We start from the raw sequence: 12,890 nt of genomic DNA on the forward strand, positions 1-12,890 counted from the left end.
TCATGATGCGCCACTACATCTATAAGGGATAGAATTAACAAATTATAAACAAACCTATAGTATTTTCTCACTGTTGATGCCGTTTTGCAATGGACATTTTTTTACCCATATTTTGACATATGCATTTTTGCTAACACCACTTTTAGTGAACCAGCTTCCTATTGTAAACAGCAGCATCATGAAAAACACATCAGAAGTAACCAGTGCATTGTTTTTGGAAGAAAAAGCTCAGGGCTCAGAACTGAGTACTGAGTATGCCATATACTGTAGTTTTACTGGCAAACCAGTAAAACTAAGGTACTGAAACTTCATATACCTTAGTTTTACTGGTTTACCAGTAAAACTCTATTATTATTCACTCCTGCAGTAACTTATACTTGGCAGGAGTGTTCTGTTTTAGGACTTCCCAGTCCTTCACACACAGAGAGCAAGGAGAAGCACTGGGAGACATGTGGCTACATGAAAAGACAGAGGCGGCGAGAGATGCAAGAATGGAGCGGCATCAACAACAATAGATATGATACTGATAAGCTCAGAAACAGCATGAAAGGGAGTCGCTCAGATGGACATGGGTTGCAAAGTGGCTTGGAGATGCCCTGCAACTGTGAGCAGGCTAACGTAGCTTAAAAGCACACCTGAGTGACATTTGTGATTGCAAGGCTCTGAAGTGAACGAGGGATGAGCTGCTTTAATTACTGACTTACTTAATGCTTAATTTGATTTTTCTTTCTAAGTAATTTTGTACAACTCTTTAAAAGCACCATCAGAACTTCCTATAAACTTATTAAGTAATTAATGACTGATAGTTTATCTGTCGCTTGACTAACCATAGTTTAAGTTACAGACCTGTTAGGGTTAGGCTAATCGAAACACTCTTTCTTAATACCTTGAGTTTAGTTGTTCTCTAAATGTTATTGCCTTTGAAAAACTAGTCTTTTGTTGAATTTGGATAATGGATTGCTTGTGTAAGTTTATACCTTGGTAGGTCAGTGGTGCTGCAACAGAGTATTCTAAGTACATTACCTGTACCTATCTGGGTCACCTATGACAGGAGATCTTTGCTTTAACCTCATTACAATCTCCACGCCACCACAACCTGGACAGCACTGGCTAAAATCTGCAGTACAGCCGATAGAAAGATTCAATCACCTGTTAGTAGTCAGTCATCAGTGATGGATGAGTGTAGGAGGCAGCAAACTTTGAGATCTGCCTTAAATTATTTGCTACAGAAAGCACATCAGTATCCTGAAGCCAATATTGTTGCTTAAGCCGGTGCTGTCAGTGTCAATAACCAACAACATGCATAATACATGCTCTCAAGGAAACAGCGGTTGGAGGGACTCTGAGGTCCAAGCTAGCTGAGCACTCCCACATTTTTTGAGCCTTATAGTATGTTCATGCAGAAGCATGTCCGTGCATTCATCTGTCTGTGTTTACCTAACATTGTCGTGCTTTTGAATGTAGATCTTGTGGAACATCATATCTTCCTTCTTGGCACTGATATCAGCCTGCATCTCCATGGCAACGTGATGTGGCAGCACTGACAGCAGTAAGCGCTCCTGAGAGAGAGGTAGAGATGACACAAGAGAATGAGAGAACAGACAGAGAGATGAATTAAAACAGAAAGGAAGATATGAGAGTGTGCGATAAAGAGAGTCCATTCATTTTCAGCGTTTTCCACTGTTGGAGTGTTTACTGAGTCACCCTGGCTCGCTGGCATCTGCGTGGGAAGGTGTTAGTAAAATAGAGTGGAGCAGAGATACACGTTATACTCCAGAACATATTGTTGACCTCAAAAAGGGAGGCAAACAAATTAGACTAGAAAACTGAGACACTCATTTGTTGCTCTTCTGCATTTGTGTATATGTCCTTCTACAGGACTTGGTCTCAGCAGGTGTCTCTTTGTGTGTGCCTGTGCATACCGTGTGCACATAAGTGTACCTGCTGCTGGTTTTCCCTCTGCAGGTGCAGTCTGGCCTGAATGTATCCTCTAGTCTCCTGGAAGGCCTGTCTCTGGGAGACTTCAGCGGGGTAGTGAGTACAGATCCCGATCACGTTAGTGCACAGGAAGATCAGTATATTGGCACTGATCTGAAAACACACAGACAGACACAAAGCATGAGGTCGAAGCTGAAAAGAAAACAAAAGAGCATCAAACACATGCAGATCTTGTCACAATAATTCAATAAACTCTGACTGACCTGGGTGAGGTCATTGAGAGAAAATGATAACATGCTATGTCATAGGAATTACTGCAAGGCGAAAGATTCCTCAAATGTCTGAGGGCCCATTAGATCTGATCCTGTTAGAGACGATGAGCATGACCTTGTGTTTGCTTTACAAAGGATTTTTTTTCACACTTGTTCTTAATGGCAGAGAGGAAGCCCAGACTGTTTAATGCTATGAATCAGTGGAGACGCGGGAGGATTGTGTCACTCCAGCTTTTTTTTCTTAAGAGCTAACAACAATATTGTATTTATTGCGCTGAATCCAATTAAAAGGCAAAAACAGGGAGATTATTCCAGCATTTCAAAAGATGACTTTTGTTAAAATCTAAAATCTCCTGGCAAATAGTATAAAGCAGAGAGACAGAATATCTTTTATGCAAGTGGTAGTCTATCTCAATGTACAACTTCAGATAGAAGCAGACAGATCCATTACTGTAACTTCCTTGTGTGTACCCACTAAGTTTAACAATGAGGCTCTGAGAATGCTGTGCACAATCTGTATAACATTATCTGTGACTTGAGTAAATTAAGTTTATTGTGTGCAGCTAACTTTGTGGGGTCATTGACCTTAAAGGCATTCCTCTGTGCTGCTCCACTCACTTTTTGTGTGTTTTCGGATGCGTGCCGTAAGCCAGCGTTTGAGTCTGTTAGTGATTTCTTTTCTCACTAGTCCACAGCCAAGACTGAAGATCAGAAATGGATGCCTTGAGCACTGGACTTCCCCTCAGCTTAGAAACACGTGGGCATGTGCACACACACACGTCCCCTCCATGTTCAGAAACACACTCCAGCCTGGGAAAGTCACTTGACCTCTGACCACAGCCCAGAGTGCTTCCTCTGAAGATGATATCATCAATAATGAGAAAAGGACATGCACGCACTGGACACACAAAAAGCCTGAATGTTAAATCTGTCCTAATGACAACACTCTCACTGAACTTGAAGATTTAAAAACTTTGTGCCACGGCTGGTATGTCGCCAGACCAGTGTGTTTCTCTGTGCATGCTTGTAATTTGTCTTTATCGGACAGTTGGCGGAAGAGAGCTGCTGAACTGGAGATAGGGGCTGATTATCTGTATATGTACATTCACTGAATTTTTTAAAGACTTGTCTCCGCCTTTTCAAAAAAGCATCGCTGCGCTAGCATCCACACTTCAACCCTCACGCTTACAGAGTGATGGCAGATCCTCTGCCACTGTCCCCACATAAAGGTTTACAGTGTATACACAAGAACTTACTATTTGTTGTCACAACAAGGCAGAGATAATCTAACAACCTGTGCTTGAAATGAAACATAACACCATTACCAAAGGACAGTGGCAGGCAAATTCCACTCTGGGAGCGTCACTGCTAGCCTCCTATTCCACCCGAAAACAAATGGCTAAACTAGATTAGGAACACAGCGGTAAGCAAAAATAAACACTCTGATGGTTCACAGGTGTATGAACAAACATACCTTTGATGGACTGGTTAAATACCAATCTTTGATATAGCATAGTAATCACTTTATTCCTTAAGCTCCATAATGCGGGATGACAGACTTGTTATGACTTATTAACTTCAGAGATTTCTAACAGCTGTCAAGAGGCATGACACCTCATCAACGGGCCATTAAACATCAGAGGTTGAGTCATGTCATTTACGTGAATGAATTGGAACCATGCTATGGTTCAATTACTGATTAGCCTATTGTGCTCCTGAATTACTGGTAAACTGATAAGCCTTGCTTTGTAATATCATAGACAGCGCGTACAGACGTGATACTCTGATATAACCCGATCGCATTAATCTCAAACAGATGGCTCCAAAAAAAGAGGAAGTCGGGTAATTTTGTTAAGTGGGCCTTCTGAGATACAGGACCTCCTGCAACTAACTGGCCATACTTTTCAACAATGCACATGTTTCAGAGATTTGAGCTTTCCATGTGAGCAATTTTAATCCATATATTATTCCTAGACATTCCTAGAAAAGAATGAACTGATAGTCTTGCCATGCACGCATAAAGACTCTCAGTGCAATGATGTGCTGGGATAGCGTGGATAGGCATTTATTTGCAAATAGGATGTAAATGTATGTGCAGCATTTATTGAAGCTTGCCAAAGCCTTAAAATGCGAGAGGGGACGGGGCGTTCTGATTCAGGACTATTAAAATGCAACAATCGACTGACATCATCTGGAAGGGTAGTGCAATATAACAGCCCGATAGCTATAAATGAGTGAAAGTGAAGTGTGAAGAAACATGATGAACAAAGCTTGTATTAATGCCAACTTATATGCTTAGTCACCGTACAGTCTAGAGATTAGAGGCAGACGCATTCACAGAGACTTTCGAATAAATCTTGTGCGTGAGCGTGTGTGTGTGTGTGTGTGTGGACTGGCAGCTCTTTGATCCTGAAGCTTGTTGTGTCTGCTGCTGCACTCATATCACCCAGAACTCCAAATCTAGCACAGACCCCCGGCTGACACTACCCTTCCTAAACAGTGAAGACAGAGAAGCAGCTTCCATCCATTAACACAGAGCCAGTCTCTTCATAACGACTAATCTGGATTTAGAGTATATTCCACTGATGCCTCCTGACCATTTTTCCTGCAGACTTTTGGCTCTTAAAGATGAGCCTGCCTAAACATCTACTTAGGCAGGCACTTTTGGCGGTGAAGTTAAAAGGAGACCAAACATTGGCTTATAAGGTGCGGCTCACAGCAAGGTGCTTTATAAAGTTAAAAAAAGAGAAAAGGATAGCACGCTAATAATCAAATGAGGGAATGGGGAATGGAAAAGATTTCTGCTTGGCAAACACACACTAAATCCATTCTATCTTTAATAATATCCCACTGGACAATTCCCTCATGCTCAAGCATGCTGGAACACACATGTGACCAGATCAAGTTATGACAACAACATCCTTATCCATTTTTAAAAAGTAACAAAAAGAGATAAAAGTTCTTCTGACCAATAAAATATAGTTTTGTGGCATTTGACAGCACTTCTACACTGTACAGGCATTACTTTTGCTCTTTTGGCTCAGTGAAGGCAACAGTAAACCACAGAGTGGTCATATTAAATTGTAACTATCATCATGGACAATACACCGAGGGTAGCTAAAAACTAGGACCTGCCAATCACAGATACTAAAATAAGTCAGCTGGTTAAATGCGCTTTTCTTTTGGTCAGTGCTTGGATTCATGCAGCTGTATCTAAAAAGCCTGCAGTGAAAGAAAAGTTCAGATATTTCACTAACCCTGAGCAAAAAAGCATAAACTTTAAAAGGCCAAAGTGCTACATCCCATAAGTCAACACTTGGGACACTGACTGCAGTTGACATGGGGACTAAACTCCAGCACATGACCTCTGATAGGCATCTGGAGCTTTTCAAAATGTCTTACAAAGATAAACGCCAAAGCCCAGTCACATGCTGCTGATCATAGCCTGCAAAAAAACAAAACAACATGTGGTACCACAGTAGTAAAAATAGACAATACTGTTTCACTTTTGTTGCCTACACCTGATCTAATCAGCTGTCACTAAACTGTGTAATTATTCATTTAAGAAAGATGCTATTCCTTATAAAGACAGATGTTGCAGAAGGGTGGGGGTGCCTTCTTTGCCATCTTGGGCTCTTGCCATCTGGAATCGGAACTTTGTTTTTGTCATGACTCCGGCCAAACCAAAATTGGTCTCAGGCGACCAGTGAGGCCACGGAGTAATCTCTGTGAAACGCTGAAGCAAATTCCGCAAAGCTAAATAGAGCTGGACCCAGGCCGCACATCTGCCAGATAAACAGATCCTGAATTAATACTTGCATGAGGAAAATAAAACACGTGGAAAATCTCCCAGCTATCCTGGAATTACTCACTATAACAAACTGTAACCGCCAGCTTAAACTACCCGCTCACTTCTTTTAATACCAACAAGTTTTTCCACAAATCAAAACACCGTGAAGCTTGTTTGTCCCTCATTTTCAATATCTCATCTTTCAATTTACTGTTAGCAAGCTGAAATATAAACTACTAGATAATATTCCTTGTTGAGTAAAACATACAGTACAAGTAGCTTGCCGTGATTACACTAATCTTCTTTTGCCACTTTATGTTGGGTTAGGGTTATCTATGGAAGCTCAAGACAGACATGAAGAAAGTCTAAGACAGCAAGTCATATCAAGTCAGTAAAGTCATAATGATTTTACAGAAAAAATAACAGTAAACGAGAGACACATGGATTGTAAAGTTGGACACAAATAAGAAGTGAGTGGTTAATGAGAACACTGATGTTCCCTCAACAAAGAATAGCAGACGCACAACTTTTAGCAATTACTTCCTTGCAGCTGACTTCTTTTTGTTAAAAAAAATTACATCATGTAACATCTCCGGTTTGGGTTTGCTCCAGGACCCTTTATTTGCCCCCCATTTCCTCTCTTCCCCAAGATTTTCTTTCTCTGTAAAAGTTCAGAAGTGTTACAAGCAAGTAAATGGCCTCATCACTACTGGGAGTTATATGCAATTTATAGATGCAGTCAAATTAATAAAAATTAAAGAGCATTAAAATTGGAGACTGTTCATTTCTTGGTAATTGAGCAAACTCACAAATTTTACCATTTTGTCACCATTACCATAACAACTGCTGATCCTATTTACTTACTGAATTGTCACTCATTACGTAAAATAATTTTAGCTCCAACTTGTGGTTCAAATCACACAAGCTGCTGTGTGTCCGTGGTCTCCGTTGCTCAGAGGTCTGGGGTCAGTGTGTAGAACTAGACTCAACCCTCTCCTTCCAGCCTTCCAGCTGTGTCCTTGCTAACCCTCCACTTCCTGCCTGCTCAGACCCTCACAGGCACAGCTGCAAGGAACACAGAATCTGACAATTAGACTATCCAACCAACCAACCAACCGGCGGTTCAGTTTCCTCCTCCCAGAGACTGAACTGTGTGACAGAGGTCAGACCTTGAAGTGTGTGAGTATGAGCTGAACATCCAGGAATTCCTGCTCGAGCTTCTATTTCATCTCCGTTTGCACATAATGTAAAACATAAAGGCCGTTGCATCTCTAGAGAGACCAATGTAACGTTAATATCAAGGCATTGCTCAAAAGAAGGAAAATGGCAGCCAAGTCGCACTGACTGTAGTGCAAATACATAGCACCATGTTTGTGTAACACATGGTAAGTTTGTTATTTTTTGGGTAAGACTGTCTTTAGCCTGGAGCGAGAGAATTAAAAGGGGGAAACATTAAACAACTTTAAAATAAATGTGCACAAAGGTCAAACTAAACACGCATGAGTTCAGTTAAACTGTTCAGTTATATAAGCATGTGCTCACCCCACTGTCCCGCCCTGTTCTCGCTCAACAACATCACACACCGCTGGCTTTCACTAAGTATACAGATCAATACTGGGACAAGAACAGGTTATAGTTTAAACAGTGAAGACTTGTCTTTCATCACTTGCTCGGTCAAGGATGAGCTGATACTGAACTCATGCATGTAAGACATTTGCCTCCTGGGCTGATTTCTGGAAATGCCATGTGGCACGTTTATGAAGCCTAAAACATGAGCATCGTTTCAGAATTTGAGAATAGATGTATAAATGAGTACGATTTCAGGGAAACGCAAAGAAATGTACAACAAGAAATGTCCTGGTCACCTCTGTCCATTTCAACAGGAAGCGACTGTATATTTTATCTTTCGTATTCAAAGAAGTTATATATATAAGTTATATAATAATTAAAGTAGAAATATAACATAAAACATACATACAGAGCTCACCTTCATTTGGACTAAATCTGATGAAGTGAAATTATAATCATGGGCCTGGGTTATTGTTATTATATCTGATGTCATTCACTTAAAATGTGAAAAAAAGCATACTCTGAAACACAGAGGCCCAGTCATTTAAACCTAAAAAAAATTGATACAAACTGGATGACATGACCTAAAAGATCTGCTCTGGTCAGCTGGAACACAGTATTACACAGCACAGCGCATAAATGAGGGTCTCTGTAGTCTATTACATTCGACATGTGTTCTTCCTATTTTATTAGAAAGAAGGTGTTGCCTATTTGTACACTGATAGCAAACATGTTATTACAGCTTCACCCTATAAGTACCTCCTCACTCCAGCCTGACATATGTCGCCTCTGTTACAGTTTTGTAACTGTAACCAAGTTAGCCAGGATAACAAGACAGTTGGCTAGTGTAACTGTGACCTTTGACAGAGACCCATTCACCTTCCTGTCACGAACACTGGGATAGGTACTGCACTCCACAATATCCAGAGTAAAACCGCCTTTAAAAGCTTAGGGGCATACATGCTGCACAGATGCACATTTAACACCACTAATGGATTCCTAATATATATCTCTTGGCTGTCAGCCATAGCAGTTCAGCCTCAAATCCCTGTATTTACTTTTGCAGGGAGCCAAGTTGTTAGTAAACCATGAACTGTTATTAGAAGCCTGCACTTCCTCCTGCCTGAATCACGCAGCTATTATTAGCCTGGCTATTATTTCCCTTATCACTCTCTGTATTTTAACAGTAATGTTTCACTTATTGTTAATCCTAATTTCTCCCACCCATGGTGATAAATTATCCGGGTTTGCATCGTTGCCTTTGGCTGTAATACAATAAGTGGATGAGTCACAACTTTCTCACTCTCTGAGAGGGTGGGGTCGGGAGTAAAGGGGGTGAGGGGTGGGCGGGTGGAGTCTTTTATTTCAGCTACTGAATTGTTTGGGAGGTGAAGTACCTGACTATGGGTTCTCACCATCTGACAGCAGCAAAGGGAGGGAGGCGCTCCGAGGCCTGCAAGCGAAGCTGAGAGACACAGATCGTGTATTGCACTTACTGTGGCCAATGCAGTAAGTGCAATACTATGACTGTGAAACACGTATGTAATACTGGACACGCGATTGGCTCCAAACAGCTCAGGCTGAATATCAAGGCTTAAGTTTTCTCACCAAAGTATATGAAGAGCAGCAAATAGTAAAGTGGTGTAATAAGTGTTGGTATCAAATGCACGAACACATACTGAAGTCATACTCACTATTTCTTTAATGAAATCTTTCACCATGTCTGATCATTTTCAAATGATGTAACCTGATTAGTTATTTACACAGGGTTATACTGCTGACATGTTTAATGTTTTCATGACTTTGGCAACAATACATATCTCTATTTGTCTCTGTAAAGATTTTAACAATGCAACAGTGTCATACATGTGAAATACAAAGTCATGAGAACAGGTGTGCAGTTGAGACAAAAATGAAGATCACGCGTGAATAAAAGTGTGGTCTGACTGAGTGAATAAAGTGGGAGAGCTATGGAGACACTGACTGACTTTACATCCATGTCTAACTTTGTTTTGGGGTTTTGTTTGTTTGTTTGTTTTGTTTTTCTGTACTTAACTTGTAATGTATTTGTAAGTGCCTGATGTATAAATGTAATGTGTAATATTTTTGAACCGATGACTCAAGAACATCTGAGCATCACAGCTGGTACCATCTAAATTCAAGACGATCTCTATAATTTTCATTTAGCAGCAGAGAGCAGAGGCTGTTCCCTACACATGAATATCAGACATGGCGCCCGTCATAATTCAAAGGGTTAAAGTAGCCGATGGTGTAGCTGCTTTCGGATTTTCTTATGCAACACAAATGTTCTGGCATAAATGCATTATGCATGCCTCGGTCATGCTTGCAACATTTCATTGACAGATTTCACCAGTGTTAAGCTGAAGGATCAGTATGTTTCCACTACTCCCACATTTGCTGACCCCAAAGCAATCTGGCAAAAGAAACAGGTTTTTCCTCTAGTGTCAGATCACCACACGATCAGCAGAGTGCAGACTAGTTGTGCTGAGGTGTCAAGGAGTAGTGTTTTTAATAGCTTCCACTGCTCTGTGAAAGAGTTGGTATTTGTCTATGGAAATATTTATTTGTTTGTTCTTCTGCAAATAGATGAAAATGTGTAGCCTATTCTTGACCAACGTATAACACAATATAATCATACATCCTGGAAACACTGATCCAATGAAACAATGGTAGAATAAGTAACATGACCTCCGATACGGAATATGGCTATAATCAGGGGTGCAGATAAGCGGTCCGCAGGTGCGCATTCGCTGTCAAAATAAAAGACGCGCACCAGATAAGAAGTTGCAACGCGTGTTTGCGTACATATAAAAGGCACTGTTTTTGTCCGCTAGAGTGGGATTTTCACGGCATATTCTGCACCACATCTCTGTGCGTTCATCATTTGTTTGAAGCCAGCTCACCTCCTGCAACCACTTTTCCGAGAATACGCGCTTCTTTTGCGGTTTGGACTCCTGACATTTCTTTGGAGGTGCAGGAACACCAAAGTAATTGCTTAAAGGAGCTTGCTTCTTCGACATCTTTAAGAGTTCTAAACAAATGTCTGTCCTCCTCCAGAAAATCTTATGTAAGCAAACGCGCGTTGCAACTTCTTATCTGGTGCGCGTCTTTTATTTTGACAGCGAATGCGCACCTGCGGACCACTTATGTGCACCCCTGGCTATAATAATGCCAGCTGTTACTTGCTTTCAGCCACCAAGCAAGTGCTCAGCACTATAAGCTAAAATTATAATCTTAACTCGACTCTTTTCACTCTCTGTTTTTCTACACCACTCTGCAACTGATCATTAGTTATTATTAATCTCTGTCTCTCTTCTACAGTATGTCCTTTTGTCCTGTCTCACGGCAGATAGCTTCCCCGTCTTATCAATCAGAGGTTTGTTCCTGTTAAAAGGGAGTTTTTCCTTTCCTGTTGCCAAGTGCTTGCTCATAAGGGGTCGTTTGATTGTTGGGGTTTTCTTTACTTTACAACATAAAGCACCTTGAGGCAGCTGTTGTTGTGATTATATAAATAAAACTGAATTGAATTGAACCCCCAAACTTATTTGATTATTGCATAATTTTATAGAAAACTACAGTTGAGCAGGGATCTGAGATTACAATGTTAAGTGTTCAGTAGCCGAGCAGAAATGTCAGAAAAGCCAATCACAACAACTAATACTGACAGGAAATGATCATTTAAATTTGGCATCAGCAGATGTGAAGACCTGGGAATGAAACAGCTTGCACAACACACAAGTTCTCATAACAGAATTCACACCAAACCCAGTTAAAGGGATGAAGCGTGGAAAAACCCAGTGAGCAGAGAAATGAGGAAATAATACATTTACTCTTCAGTTGCCAAGTTAATACATGGAAGGGATTTCAACCCATCAAATATCAAAGAAGAGTTTCCAACAACTTGAGCCGAACTCAGACAGCATGTCAACCACTTCAAAGCCTTTTGAAGAAAAAAAGTAATTGTGAGCAATAAAAGTGAAGATAAATTAAGCCATCTGAACTGTTCTAAAGTAAAATGTATGGAAGCGACACAACATGTTATTATGAGAACAGCTTAATCACTGAGGACTAACATATATAACTTATTTGTTAACTGACAGAGAAGCTTTCGAGTTTAAGGGATACAGCTTGTTAATCTTTCACAGGCACTGGTTTAATTTGGAAATCTACATCAGCTGGATAATAAATCTGATGTTTTGAGATGCTATGCTTCTTCCTCGTTCGAAAACTGTAATTAAAAAGGACAAAGCAATGAAATGTTAGTGATTTGTGAGAAAAAGGAAACCAATGATGTCCAAAGTGCCTTTTGAGCCACAACAAAACACAATGAACAAAGCCTAAAAATTATGCAACACATTCCTGAGAGAATGTTGCACAAATGTTGTGCAGACAGTCTTTTTAAATCTTAACAGGCAGCACCACCTGTAAGACTGACAGAAGTTCATCTGAACCCTGAATCTGCTCAGCAATGGCACAACTTGCTTCTTCCTGAAACAGTCTCACGTTTATCTCTTTGTAGTTGTCTCAGGAGGCCCTTCAGAGCAGAAGAGCACAGTGAAATGTGGAGATCTATGGATGGAAGCAATTCCCATGAGTAGGGTGAGCTCAGTCTCTGTCAGCTATGAAATAAAAGGCCACTCCATCTGAGAGGGATTTTGTAAGAATGGAATTATGACTCAGAGGGGGAAAAAAGAGTGGAGAGAGAAAAAAGGAGACTAGCAGCTCATTTAAAGCATGGTGAGTCAGCCTAGCATTATTTCATGCTCTCAATCCGTGTCTGTCCCCTTGTCACCAGCGTAACCTCCGCACACCCCTCCTGCTTCATAGTGGAGGTCCCTCACAAAGACCACTTTTGTCCTCGTTATCATCAGTTTCACATCTTCTCAGCTCTAATTCTGCATGAATATCTCTGCAGGAAAAATACAAACGGCTCAGGCACACAGTGGGGTGGAGGTTGATAAGGTCCCAGAAGAAGAGTAACCGAGGTTTGTAAGGGCTTAGTTGTGTGATACAGACACAGTGACAGACTGAACGGAATTCATTAATATTCGTACAACTGAGAAATACCCGAGAGCTGATTAAATGAAAGAATATGTTTGGTTTTTTTTAAAGCTAAAAACAAAGAAATCTTGGTCATGAAATCCATATAAATTTGAGATGATAAATGCAAAAATGAGTGTGCGACACTGTTATACAACAACAGAATTGAAGGAAAAATGTGATTTCCTCCATGTTTAGCAAAGCCAAAAAGAGACTGGAACAGTCTGATGTCCATTGATTGTTTAGAAAACTGGAACATG

General features: G+C 40.6%; 1 protein-coding gene across 3 annotated transcripts in view; it reads right to left on the bottom strand.

The window, feature by feature from the left end:
* The window catches only part of adcy6b (adenylate cyclase 6b), a 32,197-nt gene that overhangs the window by 11,097 nt on the left and 8,210 nt on the right, over nt 1-12,890 (bottom strand). For 2 of the 3 annotated variants that reach the window (XM_031746854.2, XM_039604752.1), the window contains exons 4-5: nt 1,942-2,091; nt 1,438-1,559 (exon numbers count right to left, since the gene is read on the bottom strand). In XM_031746854.2, coding sequence (XP_031602714.1) covers nt 1,438-1,559; nt 1,942-2,091 — 272 coding nt within the window. Of the gene's footprint in view, nt 1-1,437; nt 1,560-1,941; nt 2,092-6,864; nt 6,895-12,890 lie in introns of those variants that run through there. The other variant, XM_039604753.1, reaches the window with a different exon arrangement.

The sequence above is a fragment of the Oreochromis aureus genome, linkage group 20, assembly GCF_013358895.1.
Source record: "Oreochromis aureus strain Israel breed Guangdong linkage group 20, ZZ_aureus, whole genome shotgun sequence".
In the NCBI taxonomy this organism is placed as follows: domain Eukaryota; kingdom Metazoa; phylum Chordata; class Actinopteri; order Cichliformes; family Cichlidae; genus Oreochromis; species Oreochromis aureus.